Genomic DNA, 19,267 nt, shown 5'->3' on the forward strand with positions numbered 1-19,267 from the left:
GAGATCATGACCCGAGCTGAGGGCAGAAGCTCAGCCCACTGAGCCACCCAGGCACCCCAAGCTTTTTCCTTTCAAGGGGAACTATTAGATCCGCCACATCCTGCTGAGTGGGGAATCAGTGGTTTTTGGATGAAGTTGTTGATCCCTACATTTGAATAATGTCTGCTTTAAGCCCCAAATTAATCTTTGCTGTTAGATCATCTGATAACATTAGAATTGTCTGCCAGTGTCATAAGGATCCCAGCCACGCTGGGAGGTGGGTATGAGTTGTGCCCATTTTGCTTCTGAGTGATGTCAGGTTCGGAGAGAGGCAAAGGTGACCCAGCCGATAAGTAGCAGAACCCGGCCTCCAGCCCTTCACTTTCTGTGTCAGCGCAGTGTTTTCTTAAGATTGCCAATTTAGCCTTCACAGAGGGAAACTCTCATGAGCTCGTCATCATCAGCACTTGATTTTGTCAGTGCTTCCTGACTCTCCAGAACTTCCTGCATTAGGGTTTCTAAATGGTTGGCCTCAAGGGCTTCCGTTATCACCAGTAATCCGTTTGTACAAGCCAGCAGTTCTCAGGGGGAGGCTGTTTTGCACCCTGCACTCCTCCCCGGTTGGCAGTGCCGCTGGCATCTAGTGGGTAGATGTCAGGAACACTGCAAAAAAATCTTCAAATGCACAGGGCACCCCCACAACAAAGGATTATCCGGGCCGAAAATGTCAGTACTGCCAAAGTCGAGAAACTCTGCTATAAATCACATATTTTTGTTTTAGTTGAATAAAATTATTTTTTAGTTTTATCACTGCTTGGAACACATTATCACTTTGGACAGTTCTTTTTAAAAGACTAAAGAGACATAGTGGTTTGATTTAGACAAAGACGGGATTACCATTACGATAAAAGCATTAAGAAAAGTTCAAATATTAAAATGGTTATTAAGGTACCTAAAGTCGATACGAAGGAGCACAAACAAGATAACCTTTTAAGGTACCTTTAAGCCTTCTGAAAAAATAGAAGTCTGCCATGTTTTCTTTAAATGTTACCTGGAGGAAGCAGAATCTTGGTATTGTGCTGAATTGGCCCCAAATCAAGCTGATGAGTCGATTATTTATAGACGTAAAATCTGCCAGGGCGTAGGATTATTCCAGTCAGCAGGAGGTGGTGTGATCTCCGTTATCGTTTTGGAGGCAAAAAATTTCTAAGGTGTAGGCACCTTTGAACATGAAAGATGCAGTATGTGCAGCCGCGGCCAAGAAGAGCCTGCTCACTTCTCTGAAGGAGGGAATGAGTGAGCTGCCCCACACCCCCAGTCCACCTTCGCCACCGCGGTCAACTGTGCGGAAAAACTTATCTGAGGACGTTGCTCAGACTGTTCTAGTAATTAATTATAAAATGTCATTAAGTGTTTTTGGAATGCAGTGTTAAATGAAAAGACCAAAAACACATGCAAGCTGACATGCCGAAGATAAGTAAGGTGTCACGCCCGTCCCGGTTGCCATTACTTAATTCAGGCCTCTTGGCCTTTCCCCCCATTCTTGTCCAAGCTCCATTTTCCACATCTTATTCGTGTGCCTGTCTCACTAAGCCGTGAGCTTCTTTTTTTTTTTTTTTTTAAGATTTTATTTATTTATTTGACAGAGATCACAAGTAGACAGAGAGGCAGGCAGAGAGAGAGAAGGGGAAGCAGGCTCCCTGCCAAGCAGGGAGCCCGATGCGGGGCTCGATCCCAGGACCCCAGGATCATGACCTGAGCTGAAGGCAGAGGCTTCAACCCACTGAGCCACCCAGGCACCCTAGCCGTGAGCTTCTTTAGAGAAGAAGCTATATCTATATATTTTTAAAGATTTTATGTATTTATTTGACAGAGATCACAAGTAGGTAGAGAGGGAGGCAGAGAGAGAGAGGAGGGGAAGCAGGCTCCCTGCCAAGCAGGGAGCCCGATGTGGGGCTCGATCCCAGGACCCTGGATCATGACCTGAGCCAAAGGCAGAGGCTTAACCCACTGAGCCACCCAGGCGCCCCAGAAGAAACTATATTTTTCGTATTCCTAGCACCTAACAGAATCTGACAATAATAAGCCGCTCATGTGAAAGAACGGTTAGATGGATGGATGGATGGCAGGCAGGTAGAAATCCTTAATCTGAACACCACTCATCCTCTAGCTCTTTCTGCCTGTTTCCAGGATGAGCCGACAGTGTTGCAGGGAGCTCAGCTCTGCTCTGTAAAAGCTGGCCAGGGAATTCTTTCTCCCTAAACTAGTACATTTGATTAAATTGCACAAAACCTTATCTCATAATCTTTACGAATGGAGTATGCCAGCTGTCCCATTGAGCACAAAGCTGCAGAACTGCCCAGAGTAGATTTCCTTTATATAAGAAGATTACATTCTGCTTGAATTTTTCTGTCCTGGTTATTTATTTGTGTATGGCTGGAATTTGTGATGCTTTACTGCAATTAATACGCCTCTCTCTTCTCTATTTAAATAGCTGTAAGTACTTTGACTGAATCAACTCTGAAGAATGTCCCTCAAGTGGTAAATGTGCAGGAGCTGAAGACTAATCCTACCGCCGCCTCTGCAGCCATGGGGTACGTTACTACCTGGACTGTTTCCGCCAGGCAGTTCTTCTGCAGTAGCAACGGACTGCCTGCAGGGGGCAGCACTGCTGTCGTCACACTGTTCTGGCAGAGCGTAAGGTTCTCTTAGGTTAGATCTCTTTATCCGCTGCATCCTCTTCCGGACACAGGGAAGGGTTGAGGGGCATGTCTTCACTTTGAACACAGGGATGCTGAGGACCAATGCCATTCGGGGAGTTGGTGTCTGGTGATTAGTCCGGGAGTAGGAAGAGCGGCCGCAGGCCCTGTGTTTTTTCCACATCATGCTTGCTCTCTGCCACCCCACGGAGCAGGTCTGCTCCCTGTTCTGTTTTGGGCTTATCGGGTGGCCCTGCTGCACGAGTCCATCAGCCGCCTTTTTATTCCTCACTGGTCCGTTTATCAACACTGCCTGTTCCAGGAATTTCTTAGTTATCTCAGGGCTATCCTAATAGCCAAAAACAAGCCTACCCACTTTCCTATCTTGTAGTGACCTTGAAACTTTGGTATGCTGTTTATACCAAGATGGCATTTGTGGTTGTTGTGAACTTCCAAGGGAAAGAACTGTGCTTTAGAGTTGGGGAATTGTAGCCAGATTCTTAGTGCAGGGAAGGCAAAGAAAAGCCACCAAAAGGCAGAATATTGCATAAGACAGGAAAATCCAGCTTAATAGTGAAAGCACTATGGTCTGGGATTTCTGAGATACTGTAGTCACTAACCATGGAGAAGAACCACCTCTTAGTGATTTCCCTTAGCCTTTTTTTTTTTTTTTTTTTAAAGATTTTATTTACTCATTTGACAGAGAGAGAGAGATGACAAGTAGGCAGAGAGGCAGGCAGGAGGTGGGGAAGCAGACTCCCCGCTGAGCAGAGAGCCCGATGCGGGGCTCTATCCCAGGACCCTGAGATCATGACCTGAGCCAAAAGCAGAGGCTTTACCCACTGAGCCACCCAGGTGTCCCTCCCTTAGCCTTTTCTTAAACTCTTTCCTCACCTGGTTCATCTGAGCAGATCTCTTATCAGGGCTTTGTCAGAGGAAGAGTTCCAAGTTTACCCTTTTCTCTGTCTTAAGAAAAACAGACACAACAAATCAAAGGGAATCTCGAAGAAACTTTCTCTTCCTTCCCTGCAGATTTGGATTCTAGTACAGTTATTGAACAGTACAGTTATTGAACTACATTCCAGCGCGGTTCCTGGAATGTAGTTCATTCTTAATAACCATGCGTCGAGTAATGTGTTAATGCGAAGCATAATCAAGAAACGTGAACTGGTGTTTACCACCTCTTCCAATAAGAAAGCTGGAGAGAGAAACATGTTCATTATGAAACCGCTTTCATATTCTGATAAGTGGTAGTTTTCTGGAATGTATTTTAAGTACTTAACTTTACATTTAACTTTTTCTGAGTAGTATCTTATAGAAGATTTATTATACGATGGGTGTACATATTTCTGCCATTGGGGTATCCCATGTTCATTGGCTTCATCTGTTACATTCATTGACGAACCAGCCACTCTGTTTTAAGGAAGAGGGTTTATCGAGTGCGAACCCACGGCTCCTCAGTCGCTTTGGATTCCACAGATTTTCACGGGGCGTCTCCTAGGAGTATGATGCTGCCCTGGGTTATTAGGGAGGTAGTCGTGAATAAAACTTACCAAGTCCCCACTTTCACAGCACTTATGTTCTAGCGGGACGGCCACCAAGAGCCCCTGGCAATTACACAGGGAGTTACTTGATTGTAGTACAGTAAGTCCAGTGAGGAAGTGCAGGCATGTCATGAGGCATCCTGATTGAGTCTGGATTGGTGAGGAGCTTGGTAAGGGAAAGATACTTTAGCTGAAGTGACCAGAAGCTGCCTGTGGAGGGAAGAGGGTTCTGGACAGAGGATGCAGAATATCCGGAAGCCCGAACCCTCGACGGAGCAGAGCACGTTTGAGGCAGAGTTGAAAGAAGGCCAGTATGGCCAGACGCCTGGCAGGAGGTGGAGTATGAAGAGAGGCTAAATGAGGTGGGGGTGCTGGTTTCTTTGATTTTTTACCAAAGCACACCAGACACATCATTTCTTTTTCTTTTTCTTTTCTTTTTTTTTTTTTTAGGATTTCATTTATTTGAGAGAGTGAGAGAAAGCATGAGAAGGGGAAGGATCAGAGGGAGAGGCAGACTCCCTGCTGAGCAGGGAGGCTGATGCGAGACTTGATCCTGGGATTCTAGGATCATGACCTGAGCTGAAGGCAGTTGCTTAGCTGACACATCATTTCTTTCAGGGCTTTTGGTGTTCATTTATTTATTCTTTCAACAAATGCTCAATTAAGTACTTATAAAAAAATATTGGGGTGCCTGGGTGGCTCAGTGTTAAAGCCTTTTGCCTTCAGCTTTGGTCATGATCCCAGAGTCCTGGGATCGAGCCCCACATCGGGCTTTCTGCTCAGCGGGGAGCCTGCTTCTTCCTCTCTCTCTGTCTGCCTCTCTGCCTACTTGTGATCTCTCTGTCAAATAAATAAATAAAATCTTTAAAAAAAAATATCTTAGGGAGAGCATGTCAGTGGGGAGAGGGGCAAAGAGAGGGAGGGAGAGAAGGAAGCAGACTCTGCACCGAGCATGGAGCCCGACATGGGGCTCAATTCCATGATCCCAAGATCACAACCCAAGCTGAAATCAAGAGTCAGTAGCCCAACTGATTGAGCCACGCAGGCGCCCCTTAATTAAATACTTTTAATACACTGTTCTAGGTGCTGGGGATAAAGCAGTTAAAAGAAACAGACAAAAAACCCACCAACCAACCCTGCCCTAGTTATGGAAAGACAAACAATAAGTGAAATGAGTAAGTAAAATACGCAGTGTTTAAGATGGTGACAGGTATAATGGAGGAAATTGAAGTAGGGAAGGGATTTTAGGAGTGATCTGGGTGTGGGCTACAGTTTTAGAAATGGGTGGCCAAAGAAGGTGCTTCTCCCCTGTGGTCAGTGGCTACAGTATTTCAGAAGCACCAGACCATATTGCTTTCACCATTAAGCTGGATCTTCCTGTCTTACAGAAAATTCTTCCTTCCAGTGGCTTTTGACACTTGACATTTGAATAAAAACCAGAAGGCCAGAGACCAAGCAGATCTCACGAGTATCCTAAAGCAGAAAGCCCCAAACACAGGGCCTATAGCAGGAGCATGTCTGGCAAGTTCGGGAAGGCCAGGAGGCTTCTGGTGGCTGGAGGCGGGGGCGGGGGGGGGGGGGGGGGGGAGACACACCTTTGAGCCAAGGTCAGGGAGCAGGGGCAGAGGTGGAGTTCTGTGCCCTACAGCGTTTAGTGAGTCTTGGTCAGGACCTGGCTGCAGACTGTTGCATGCTTTGAGGCAGTTGTATAACCCGATCTGATTTGTTTTTTACATTAGCAATTTTTTTTTTGAGGCATAATTTATATATACTAAAATTCACCTTTTTTTAGTGTAAAATTCTATGAGCTTTGATAAACATGAATAGTTGTGATGCCCTATGGCTTTAGCAGGAAGCTTCTGGTTCTTACGTTAAGAAAGGGCTAAAGTGAGGAATGGTAGAGACAGAACAGTCATGGTAGAATATATACATAACAAAATTTACCATTTACCAATTTACCATTTTAACCATCTTTATTTTTTATTTTTTTTTAAGATTTTATTTATTTATTTGATAGACAGAGATCACAAGTAGGCAGAGAGGCAGGCAGAGAGAGAGGGGGGAGCAGGCTCCCTGCTGTGCAGAGAGCCCGATGTGGGGCTCGATTCCAGGACCCTGAGATCATGACCTGAGCCGAAGGCAGAGGCTTTAACCCACTGAGCCACCCAGGCGCCCCTTAACCATCTTTAAGTATACACTTTTAGTGACATTAAGTCATTTACCATGCTGTGTAAGCCTCACCACTATTTATTTCCAGAACTTTTTCATTATCCCAGACAGAACCTGTACCCATTAAATAACTGTCCACTCCCCCTGCCCAGCCCCTGGTAACCTCTATCCTATTTTCAGTCTCTAAGAATTTGTCTATTTTAAGTACCTCATTTAAGTGGAATCATATATCATTGGTCCTTTTATATCTGGTGTATTTCACTTGAATTTTTAAAATTCACTCAAGTTGTAGCATTTGTCAGAATTTTAGTCTTTTATGGCTGATTAATATTCCATTGTATGGATATACTCTCCATTCATCTGTTGATGGACACGTGGGTTTCCCCCTCTTAGCTGTTGTTAATAATGTAGTGAACATTGTGTACTGTCCTTGTGCAGTATGCAAGTGTCTGTGTGAGTCCCTGTTTTCAAGTATTCGGGGTAATATTTTAGAATCAGAATTGCTAGGGGCACCTGGGTGGCTCAGTTGGTTGGACATCTGACTCTTGATTTCAGCTCAGGTCATGATCTCAGGGTCATGGGATCGAGTTCCTCTCCCTCTGCTCTTTTCCTCCTGCTCACCTGTGAGTGTATTCTCTCTCTCAAACAACTAAATAAAATCTTAAAAAAAAAAGTGGAATTGCTAGATCATCTTAATTCAGTGTTTAGCTTTTTAAGCCAAACACAGTTCAGACTGTTTTCCAAAGCACAGCTACACCGTTTACATTCCCAGCAGGATTGAGTGAGAGTTCCATTTTTCCTACATCCTCACCACCACTTGTACGGTCCGTGTTTTTTATTATAGTCATCCTAGTTGGGTATTACGTGGTTTTAAAATGCATTTCCTAATGGCTAAAGATGTTGGGCATCCATTGGTGCTTACGGGCCATTTGTATCTTCTTTGGAGAAATGTCCATTTAGATCTTTGCCCTTTTTTAAAATGGATCCTTTGTCTCCCATTCCTCAGGTGGTTTTTCACTTTGTTGATAGTGTCCTTTGAATTACAAAAGTTTTAATTTTAATGAAGTTTTATTTATTTATTTATTTACCTGTGCTTTGGATGTCATATTTAAGAAACCATTGAGTAATCAAAGGTCATAAGGATTTAAATCTATGTGTTCTTCTTAATCTTTTAGTTTTAACTCGTAATTTGGGTCTTTAATCCATTTTGACTTAATTTTTGTAAATAGTGTGACACGGTTGTCCAACTTCATTCTTTGGCAAGTAGATATCCTGTTGTCCCAGCACCATTTGTCGAAGACTCTTCCCCCCACCTCCCCCTTAAGTTGTCTTGTAGCCTCATCATATTGATTGGTTTTTGATTGTTAAACGAATCTTTGATGATGATGCATTGCCCTTGTCATATATGGCTGGATTCCATTTGCTAAAATTCTATCAAGAATTTTTGTATCTACCTTAATGAAGGATATTTGTGTATAGATTTTCTTTTCTTGTGATGTTTTTGTTCTGTTTTGGTATCAGAACAATGCTGGCCTTGTAGGATGAGTTGGGAAGTACTCTTTCTTCTTCAGTTTCCTGGAAGAGTTTATATAGATTTGTTAATTTCATCCTTTGGTAGAAGTCACTTGTAGAGCCATCTAGGCTTAAAATTTCCAGGTTTTTGTTTGTTTGTTTGTTTTAATAGCTATAGGACTCTTCAGCTTATCTTCTTGAATGAACTTTGGTAGTTTGTGTCTCTCTGGAAATTTGTCCATTTTCTCTGAGTTGTTGAGTCTGTTGGCACTTAAAGAAGTTTTTCATAATAGTCCCAGATTAGTAGCCTCTTAATGTGTTCAGAATTCATAGTGATTTCACTTCCCTTTTCCCAGTTAGTGGTAATTTGTATCTTTTTTTTCCTCTCCTGATCAGTCTAGCTAGAGGTTTATCAATTTTATTGATCTCAAAGAACCAGCTTTTGGTTTCACTGATTTTTTTTTCCTATTATTTTTCTACCTTTTTTTTTTTTTCATTTTTCTTTTTACCTTGGGTTTTATTTGCTCTTCTTTTTCTAGTTTTTTAAGGTGGAAATTAAGGTCATTGATTAATGACCATTCTTTTCTAATATAGGCATTTGGTGCTATACACTTCTGTCTTAGAACCACTTTGGCTATATCCCACAGATTTTGAATATGTTATGTTTTCATCTTCATTCAGTTCAAAATACTTTTGAATTTATCCTTTTAGGTTTTTTTTTTTTTAATATATGTATTCCTATGGGTTATTTAAAAGTATATTATTTAGTTTCTAAATAACTGGATGTTTTCTAGATATCTTTTTATTATTTTTAACTTAATTCCATGTGATCAAAGAACATGCTTTGTGGGGCACCTGGGTGGCTCAGTGGGTTAGGCCTCTGCCTTTGGCTCAGGTCGTGATCTCGGGGTCCTAGGATCAAGCCCTGCATCGGGCTCTCTGCTCAGCAGGGAGCCTGCTTCCCTCCTCTCTCTCTGCCTGCCTCTCTGCCTACTTGTGATCTCTCTCTCTCTGTCAAATAGATAAATAAAATCTTAAAAAAAAAAAAAACATGCTTTGCATGACCTAAAGTCTTTCAATTTATTGAGACTTCTTTTATGATTCAGAACTGAGATCAGGAAGGCCCTTTCCTAAAGGGCCATACAGTAAATATTTTAGGCTTGCAGGACATACAGTCTCTGTCTCAGCTACTCATCTTGGCCATTGTAGCCTGCATGCAGCCATAGACCATATGTAAATAAATAGACATGGCTGTTAACAATAAAACTATTAATAAAAAGAGGCAGTTGGTCGTTGTTCTGTAGTTTGCCAACCTCTGAGCTGGAGTGTCAGTCGTTTCGGTAAATGTTCTCTGTGCACTTCAAAAGAGCATGTATTCTGTCTTGTGGGTTGGGAGTGTTCTATAAACGTCAATTAAGTTAAGATGGTTGGTTGGTAGTGTTGTTCAAGTGTTCTATTTTCATAATGATTTTATCTACTTATTCTGTCAGTTACTAAAAGTGGTGTTGAGGTTTTCAACTATAGTTGTGGATTTGCTTATTTACCTAGCAGTGCTCTCAGTTTTTTGTGTCCTATTAAAGTTAGTTAGTGGTTGCATAAGCATTTAGGATTGTTACATTCTTTTCATGAAATGACCCTGTTATTATGAAAATGACCCTCTTTATCCCTGGTAAGATGAATTGCTCTGAAATCTACTTTCTTCTATATTAATGTAGCCAATCCAACTTTCTTTGGTTGGTGCTAGTATGGGACATCTTTCTCCCATCCTTTTATTTTGAACCTATTTTGTGTCTTTATATTTAAAGTGGATTTCTTATAGACAGCATGTAGTTGAGTCTTTGCTTTTCATCCAGTCTGACAATCTGACTTTTAATTAGAGTACTTAAACCATTTACATTTAATGTGATACATGGTGTTGGGTTGTAATCTGTGATATTGCTGTTTGGTTTGTTTGGCTTCTATTTGTCTCACCTGTTCTTTGCTCCATCTTTCCTCTTTTTCTGTAACTTCTTTTGGGTTGAGTATTTTTTATGATTCTGTTTTATCTTTTTTGTTGGCTTATGAGCTGTAACGCTGTATGTTATTTATGTGATTGCATTAGGGTTTACAGTGTACATCTTTAACTTACCCAGTCTGTCGGTATACCCCATGTCGGTGTCTCCACTCAATAGGGAATCTGCTTCCCTTTTCCTTCTGCCCCTCCCCACAGCTCATGAAGGCCCGCACGCTCGCTCGCTCTCTCTCTCTCCAATAAATAAAGTCTTTTTAAAAAACACCATGTAAGAATCTGACAGCAGTATTCTCCTATTTCTGCCCTCCCCACCTTTGTGCTGTTGTCATCATTATACATTTTACTTCCACCTGTGTTATCAGTTCCATGATATGTTGTTATAAATAGTTGATCATCTTTGAAATGGATTTAAAGAAGAAGAAAAACCTCTTTTGCTTACCCAGATGGTTTTATTATTTCTAGAGTCCTTCTTTGTTTAGTCCTATATCTCTGTCTGCTGTGGTTTCCCTTCTGCTTGAAGAGATTTCTCTAACATTTCTTCAGGTGTAGATCTGAATTCTTTCAGCTTTCATGTGTTTGCCAAAGTCTTTATTTCACTTTTGTTTTTGAAGGATATTTCACCAAGAATTCTAGATTGACAGTTCTTTCTTTCACTGATTTAAAGTTGTTGCCCCACTTTAACTTTAGTAAAAACTTTGATTCCTGATTATAAATGTTCATTGTAGAAATTATAAAAAGCAGGTAGTTAAGAAGAACAAAATTAAAATCACCTTTATTCCCACCACAAAGGTTCAGTCACTATTTACATATTATTCATCTTTGTTCTCTGAGAATTTAGTTTTTTAAAGAGTATTTATTTATTTGACACACAGAGAGAGAGAGATCACAAGTAGGCAGAGAGGCAGGTAGAGAGAGAGGGGGAAGCAGGCTCCCTGCTGAGCAGAGAGCCTGATGTGGGCTCAATCCCAGGACTCTGAGATCATGACCTGAGCCAAAGGCAGAGGCTTAACCCACTGAGCCACCCAGGTGCCCCGAAAATTTAGTTTTTTAAAGTAAAGTTTGACTACATGCTGCTTTGTAACCAACCTCCTCTTTCAGCTTAATCGTGAAACATTATTGTGAACATTTTCCATGTTCTTATGAATTCTTCACAGAATCCCGTTTTTATATTTAACATAGGCCTTTCTCAGAGCTCTCAAGCATTTCCTACAGTATTTAAGTCATTTGGCATCTGAACATTCATGCAGGAACTGCAGTTTGGGTTAGAAGACTTTTAATGATATTTTGGAATATATTTTGAATCTTCAAGGACATAAAATTTACCAATGGGGAGCAATGGTTGGCAGTTACAGTCTCCACCGACAGACATAAGAAACTCCTAAAAATGAACTGTTAGCTTTTTTCCTCCCTACACTGATTGACATGGGGGATGCTCCTCTTGGCGTTGTTACCAACAATGCTAGGATAAATAATTGGACGTGTTGATTACTTTGCACGCTTGCAGCTCGCTGTATCTGCAGGCTAACCTCTCCAGTGCGGGACTGCGGAGGGTGCGGAGGCATCTGTGTACTTGTGGACATACGTGGATGTAATTATGACAGCTGTTGCCACATTTACCCCTGTAGAGGTCGTATCATTTATCTTGCCACAGGCAGTGTATGATGACAAGCTTGCCTGTATCCTTGCCCAGAGTGTCACATTTGTTATCAGACTTCAGGGTGACTGTCCATCTGGTAGGCGCGAAAATGGACTGATAGCTTTTGTTTTCTGCGTCTTCTATCATCTGCTTTCCTTTCCTCTCCTGATCTTTGTTTTGTCTGCTTCTCCGGTTGCTCTTGAAATGTCCTTCCTCCTCACTTGCCTTACCTTTCTTTAAACTATTACCAAAAAATTCCTAGTTCATTAGTTGGCATTTGAGTTGCTTTCACAGTTTAGATCCGCTGTGTCATTGATGAATACGTAACAGGATGCTCATGATCATGATTAAGAATTACCAAAATAAGGCATAACCGGGTTTCTTACTTTTTAAGCCCTTTAAAATGTTGAAATAGAGACGTCTGGCTGGCTCAGCCGGTAGAGCGTACGACTCTTGATCTTGGGGTCTTGAGTTGGAGCCCTGTGTTGGGCATAGAGCTTACTCAAAAAATATGTTAAAATAGGTAAAAGAATGAGTAGTTGGCCCCTTTCACAACAATAGTATATTTACCTTGTTTCAAGTTCATTAACATCAAAAGTACTGCTGAGAAAGGTCTAGGTGACATTTTAACACTTCGTGGCCTTAACAATTCAGTTTTGTCATCGTGTGCAGAACGCATACCTTCAGCGTGGGCACATCAGCCTGCCTGTGTGGCCAGGTGGCGCTGATAGGGGGTGGCAAACAACAGAACAGAGAGCGGAGTGATTCTTTTGTGTTCAAGGCAGTCCTTGAATTGAAGGTCTGTGGTGACGTCTCCTGTGTTCATGATACTTGGTATTTTCACCTGTAGTTGTTGCTTAGTTTTTATCAGAGATCTAGGGAATGAGAGCCAGAGGACTCCGTTGAAAGTGTTTTTCTCCAGGAACCAAATTGGACCACACTCCGTGACCCGTGCCACCCCGTTACTCATTTCTAAAGCAGCACTCAAGTGTCACCAGTAATGTAATGTCATCCGCGACGCCTGTAGTGGGTGTCTCTTTGGAGCCCTGGTACACTGCCCGTGTCTGCTTGCGGCCCTCTGACTTGTGTTTTCGGGTGTGGAACAGAGCACATCAGATGAAGTTCTGATCTCTCCTTTCAGGCCTGTACTGCTAGAAGGGAGAAGTCAGCCATCCCTTCTCGGCTGTCGCACTCTGCGGTCCCGGCCGGTCCCATCTAATCCATAGGTTTGTCAGCGGACTATGCTGAGCAGTGTCTCTCTGCAGAGCTGTCACATGGCCCAGTGTGGCGGTGCTACGAGTTCCCAGTGTTGTGTGTTGGGGGATTTAGGACACCCGAGAGATTTTATAGCATTATCACAAGCAGCTAGAGCAGTAATTATGCTCAGCCTGTTTCGTGCATGGTTTCATTTACCATCATGTCATGACTTAAGTTTTGGGCGTAAAAAATATTCCAAAGTTGGGTGAGTTGCTGCTTTTGTTTTTACTTATAATTTCTTTTTTGTTTGTCTGTGGGAAAGCATAAAAGATTTTGATTTCCCTTGTGATTTTTAGGAGCTCAAACCACATCTTTACCCAGGTCTGCCGTGTCTGCCCCAGGCTTTCTCAGCCCCAGCAGCCCTACTCCCACGTTCCTTCTCTCTGTGGTGGAACATCTCAGGGGAGCAGAGACATGTTTCTTGAGAGAACTTTTATAGCTTCTTCTGTCTTCACAGAAAAGCAAAGGGGATTTGTTTCATTGAAAATAACTCCATTTGCTTCTTGTCGCTCAATCTCACAAAGCCTGGGAAGTGTCCTGTGCTAATCCAACAGATTCCTGGGGAGCTGGCAAGGGCGTTAACATCGCTTGATAATTTTCTTCTATGAGGCATGGATTTATTTTCGTGGTTCCTCTTCCAAGTTAATTTTTTGGTGGAAAAATAGCAATCCTCCCTACTCTAGGGGGAATTCGGAAAAGTAAAACCAGATCCCACAGGTAGTGCTGCTGTCCCTGCCAAAGTTGCTTTGGACTGAGGACAGGTGAACACATTGCTCCCAGGAGCCGGGAATAGAGCATTTTATCCGTGATTGCATTAAGCAGGTAGGTCTGTTCCCTCACACGCTGACACCGAATAATTACTGAAGTAACCGTTCACTGTATTACTGTGTCCAGGGTTAACAAAAGATCTCGTTTCCATACATAGTGGATACACTTTCAGACCTCAGCGAAGGTGCGAGCTGCATGGTATGGGGTGCATCTGATTCTCTTGTGTGCTGGCCTCGTGGGCGCTGGGCTCGAGGGGGCGGTCTCTGTCTCCTCTTTGAGTCCCGCCCCGGAGCCATTTAGCACAGTCGTTCCTGACAACTCGTGGATCCTATCGAGCACTTTCTCAGGCTTGGAAAAGAGAATCAGGCCCCACAGAGTCTTGGAACTCGGGATGGGGGCAAGGGAGAGGATAAGGTAGGCTGACTGTCCAGATGAGGAAAAGCTCTACTTCTAAATAGTTTTAACTTTTTTTCTTAGGATTTCAGGAAGAAAAAAAAAAAGTTTTAAGCTCACTGCTTTGATCTTTATGCTGAAGACTCAAATTTTATTTAAAGAATATATTCTTCAGAAAAGTGTCACATGACTTTGGTTAAGGTCCCTGACATATTTTGCCCAAAATGGGTATCATTTACTGGCTAGACGGTGGGCTCAAGAATGAATTAAGTCTCCACCCACATGCCTTTCTCTCGAGCATACGCTTTTGTGTTTTGTTTTTTTTCCAGTTCTTCGGTGCCGTACTCTGCAGCCAAGACCTCTCACCCCACGATGACCCCGGCAGCTGCTAACCAGGCTAAGCAGGTGACTTCCTGATTTTTGCTTTTTTGAACAGTCGCGCAGTGTCTGTCTTTGAAACTGAAGACAGTCCTGTTTTAAGTCCTGACTTCATTTAAACAAACTTTAAGTCCGACAAAGACCTGTGATCCTTTCCCTATAATTTATGCCGGTCTTGACTTAGTAGGTCAGTCGGTTTTCTCGTGCCATTGGACATCTTGGGTCATAATTCTAATACCTTATCATTGTGAGGGTTATTTTGGTTTCTAATTTACCTTCACTTAACATGATCTTCATTAAACCACACGACAGCTGTGTGCAGTAGAACGGGGCAGGTATTTAAGTGTGTTTCACCGATGAGGAAAGGCTGGGCACAAGCGAGTGATGCAAGCTCACACGACCAGTAAATCCTGGAGCCTGAGCTGGAGCCCAGCTCTCGTACCTTCTTCCCATCTGTGGTTCTTACACTGCGCCTTTCAGGATCAGTGCCTGGGGAGCGGCTTCTCTGGCTTCTCCTGCAATGTCTGTTTTTCAGAGCTTGCCTCTTCAGTAATGTTCGTTATGTCTACACTTAGGTTTTTACCTGATAAACACTGTTTCTTACAAAAATAGGTTATACTGTAAATAGTTAAACCAGAAAAGAATAATCAGAGATGGCTGAAAGGTAGCTTAAGCTATCTCTGAAATCTTCCCTAAGAAGATTTCTCTGCTTTCTCTGCTACTCTCCATGTCTCTGAGATGAGTCACTTTGGATTGTGTTTGAGATTAGACGTTAGAATTTGCCTATTGTGAGTTCTCAGCATGGCTCTGAGCCTTAGTTTGCCATGACTTAAAACGGCATTTAAGCATTTAGCATCTGGTCATGCTTCTGGAGGGTTCCATGTTGGCCTTGGAGGACACCTGAGTAGGCATAAATCGTAACAAATGAGTAAGAACATTGCCCAGAGATGGAGAAGTGAAACAGTTTGGCCTTTTATTTTACTATATATCTATTGAGAGCCCGCACCCATTTCATTCATTCATTTACTCAGCTGCCTGATAATCTGGTGCCTCTTGTGTGCCAGGCACTGTGCTGGGCACTGGGAAAATAGCCACATAGGCAAGACTGCGTTCTTGGAGCTTGCAGGATATTCCTTTTTCCATCCTCCAGTACGCCCTTAGACACAGCAGGCATTTAAAAATACTCGCTTAAATTGTAAAGATTTTTAAAATTACGCTAAATAAAAGTATTTCTGCTTACTTTTTTTTTTTTTTAAGATTTTATTCATTTATTTGACAGACAGAGATCACAAGCAGGCAGAGAGGCAGGCAGAGAGAGAGGAGGAAGCAGGCCCCCTGCTGAGCAGAGAGCCCGATGCGGGGCTCGATCCCAGGACCCTGGGATCACGACCTGAGCCGAAGGCAGAGGCTTTAACCCACTGAGCCACCCAGGCGCCCCATTTCTGCTTACTTTTTAATGATGTTCTCCTTTTACATGTTTCTTTTCTAAAGGATGGCTAGTGGTTTTACATAAATGTTCTGCTTGTGTTCTGTTACAGGGATCTCTGATAAATTCCCTAAAGCCATCAGCGCCCATGCCAGTGTCTGGTCAGTTGTCAGCAGGTGATAAAGCTTCAGGTCAGTTTGCATTTTTACTTTAGTGAAAAAAAAGGCAAAAGATCTCCCCACCCCATACACATAGCAGTTCAGCGTTCCAGATCACAGAGGCAGTTGACATAGGATACTATTAAAGAGATCTTTGGAAGGCCTCAGTCAATGAACAGTCTCCAGGAAATCAGTGAGCCTTTCCTCAGCTCTGCAGACTTCTGAAATTTGAGCGCAGTAGGAGAAAAATCTTCCTAGAAATGCTTTTCCTGAAAAGGAGCAATAGTGTTGTTGTCACCAGTCTTGCTGGAAAGTCAAGAGGGGAAGGGAGTGGAACATGACCTGTATTGTTCTACTAAAAGGATGAAAAAATCCTCTTGGTTCACAGTGATAATTCAAAGCTGGTAAAATGCAGAAGGTAAAACAGATGTGATGTGATAGAAGAGGTCAGGGTAAATGTCAGTATCAGATTTTATGACCTCGTGTACTTCCCAGTACCCACTCAAGCTTAGTCATTCTTAACTAAAATTTGTAATTTTTGTCATCCCCGTTGGTGCTTTGACCCAGGGGTCCACATTGCCCAAACCACTTGGAAGCACAAGGTTACATATAACCTGTTGTTGGTGTGGCGTCATCCTCAGCATCCCCTTCTGTTGGCACCTTTTTTATTACCCTTAATTTGGCATGTGTTACTTTCTGCTTCGGGGGTCTTGTGCCTCCCACAGCTCCGAGTTTTCACCCCACCTGGGACTCCAGCATTTGTTTTCATTCATGCCCTCAAGTGGGTCTCTGGGCAGATTCTGTTGGAGACAGAACCCCGCACATCAGCAGCCTGCTTTCCGTCATCCCTGCTCAGCCATACAGTCATTCCAACTTTCTCTGTAATCGAAAGCTGTCTGACTAGATACTGGGTTTATCTTCAGTAAGTAGTCCTTGCACTCAGGAGAGCCGTTAGCGTGTACGCCAGAAGTGTATTCTAGAATTTGAATCAGTGCAGAGCCACCACTGTTGCCATGCGAGCTCTCCACGGGAAGGAGGTACGTACCACTTCTCGACAGGGATCTAAAGTTAACTGAAGGAAAAACTGAGCGGAGTTGCCAAAGACTATTGAATCATTTAGGATTAAGTTAAGAAGTTGGTTTCCTCAAATAAATAAATAAAATTATAAAAAAAAAAAAAAAAAAAGAAGTTGGTTTCCATTTCTGGCTAATGTTTTAGAAAGTTTTTGAAAGACCCTATATCCCAGCTTCTTTCAAGGACCGCTCTAAAGGGCTTTTTGTCACTCCTGAACTTAAGAACCGAAGAAACCTAAGGACTTGATTCACGCACTTCTTACCCAGTTAGCGTGACTGCCTCGACATTTCTGAGATGCATCATGTAGCAGCGATTGTGAAATACTGTCTTCCATTGCTGACCGTTTACTTCTGTTTTCGCTTGCTGGATAATCAAAGGAAAAGGACTTCTGAAGGCAGAAAAATGTCCCTGAGAAATGCTTTTTAAAAGTTTACCAAAAGTTTCTTCAAAAATTTTTTTTCTGAAACCTCTATAGTTCTTTAAGAATGGAAATACCTTCATTGTTTTTTCTGATTATAAAACTATTATAGCTGCTCAAAGAAATCTACATGGAAGAGAGATGATGTAGAAAGTAAAAGTTGCCCATTAAATTCGTATCCCAGAAATAACAACCCTTAATGATTTAACTTGTGTATCTTGAACGTTACTTCATTCATGTTTTTCAAAGGAAAATGGCCATATCCTGTATATGTTAACCCTCCTCCCGTTGCAGTAAATACTCTTGTTCATCTTTCCGTATCTCACACAGCTCTACCTCACCGTATCAGCTGGAGCCTAGGACTTGACCCTGTTCAGGTCTACCAGTACTGTGCCGATAGGTCGGACTGTTTCCCATTTTTCAAGATTATAAGCAAGGTTGCATTGAATATCCTTACTACACACCACACTACATTATTGTAGTTTTTTAAATAATTTCACTAATATCTACCTTGGACTCATTTGAAGAGAAAGTACTTTTTCTTCCGTTTGGTTTGGCTTGGGCTTTTTTTTTTTGTTTTTTTTTTTTAAATAAAGTGGGTGCCACACCCATTGTGGGCCCCAACCTGGTGCTAGAACTCAGGAACCCAAGATCAAGACGAGCTGAGATCAAGAATCAGACGCTTAACTGAGCCACCCAGGCACCCCAGTTTGGGCTTTTTAGATAAAGTGTTCCTCTCCCTCCCTCTTTTAAAGTAGAGCAATAGGAGGGAGATTGACGATAATGCCCCGGACTGTTCGCGAGCACTTACAGTGAGATTGAACGTGAGGAAGAGGTTGGATTGCACTTTCAGCATTCTACACTTCCCGGCATTACAGCAATCATGTATTACTTCTGTAAGGAGAAAGAAACCTATTTGTTAAATATAAAACTATCCTCTGTGAGAGTGTAGGGATGTAGGGAGAAAGTAAATGGCCATGAAATCACTACTCAGAGATATTTCTCATACTACCCTATTTCTCTTTGGATTTTTTTTTCCTTCAATATATATTACTTTTCTGTAATTACAAAACCTTATTGTAAATTATAGCTTATAAAATTATAAAACTACTTTCAAAGGTTTCTATTTAAACTGCACTGGAATCATTTTGATAGCTTTTGTGGAAAGGAGGGTGGGGTATGTGTTGGTTTGGAATTAACACTGTCAGAGCCAACGAGCAAGTTTAGAGGCCTTCGCAGGAGTTTGGAACACACCCGCTCCCCTGGCCCCTGACCCACCAGGAGAGCACGGTGGGGCCCGCAGGCTGGGGCTGCACAGACCCTCAAACTGGAACGGTGTTTCTAACAGCTTTTTTGTAATGTTCTTATTTTCTTTCCCACGATTTCAGGGCCAGGGGCAGCCAAGATAGAAACAGCTGTGACTTCTCCCCCGCCTGCTGCTGGGCAGCTCAGCAAGTCTTTCTCATTTTCTCCGGCAGGGTCAGTAATGAACTTAAATTTCGTGGCAGATCGCCAGCAACCTTATAGATAGCTTCCCCCAGTCTTACAGTCAGAGGTATATTTATCTGCTTATTAACTGTATGTGAGCCCGGAGTTCTTACCACTTCAATAATGCGTCCGATGATAGTAGCAGCCACTTATTGTCCTAATGTCAATCTACAGCTGACCCTTGAGCAACATGGGTTGGAAGGGCGCAGGCCCACTTACACGCAGGCTTTTTGCCGATAAACAGTACGATGTCTTTTCTCTTATGATTTTCTTAGTATTTTTTTCCTCTAGCTTACTGCATTATAAGGTACAGGATATAATGCGTATAATACGTGTTCATCAGCTGTTGACGTTGTC

The 19,267-nt window shown here is 42.4% G+C and overlaps 1 protein-coding gene across 5 annotated transcripts in view; it reads left to right on the plus strand.

The window, feature by feature from the left end:
- The window catches only part of NUP214 (nucleoporin 214), a 98,282-nt gene that overhangs the window by 43,262 nt on the left and 35,753 nt on the right, over positions 1 to 19,267 (plus strand). For all 5 annotated transcript variants that reach the window (XM_080819212.1, XM_080819214.1, XM_080819213.1 and 2 more), the window contains 4 exons: positions 2,474 to 2,573; positions 14,298 to 14,373; positions 15,885 to 15,963; positions 18,811 to 18,901. In XM_080819212.1, the coding sequence (XP_080675338.1) occupies positions 2,474 to 2,573; positions 14,298 to 14,373; positions 15,885 to 15,963; positions 18,811 to 18,901 (346 nt within the window). The remainder of the gene's footprint in view (positions 1 to 2,473; positions 2,574 to 14,297; positions 14,374 to 15,884; positions 15,964 to 18,810; positions 18,902 to 19,267) is intronic.

Source organism: Martes martes (assembly GCF_963455335.1).
Source record: "Martes martes genome assembly, chromosome: 12".
NCBI classification, from domain to species: Eukaryota; Metazoa; Chordata; class Mammalia; order Carnivora; family Mustelidae; genus Martes; species Martes martes.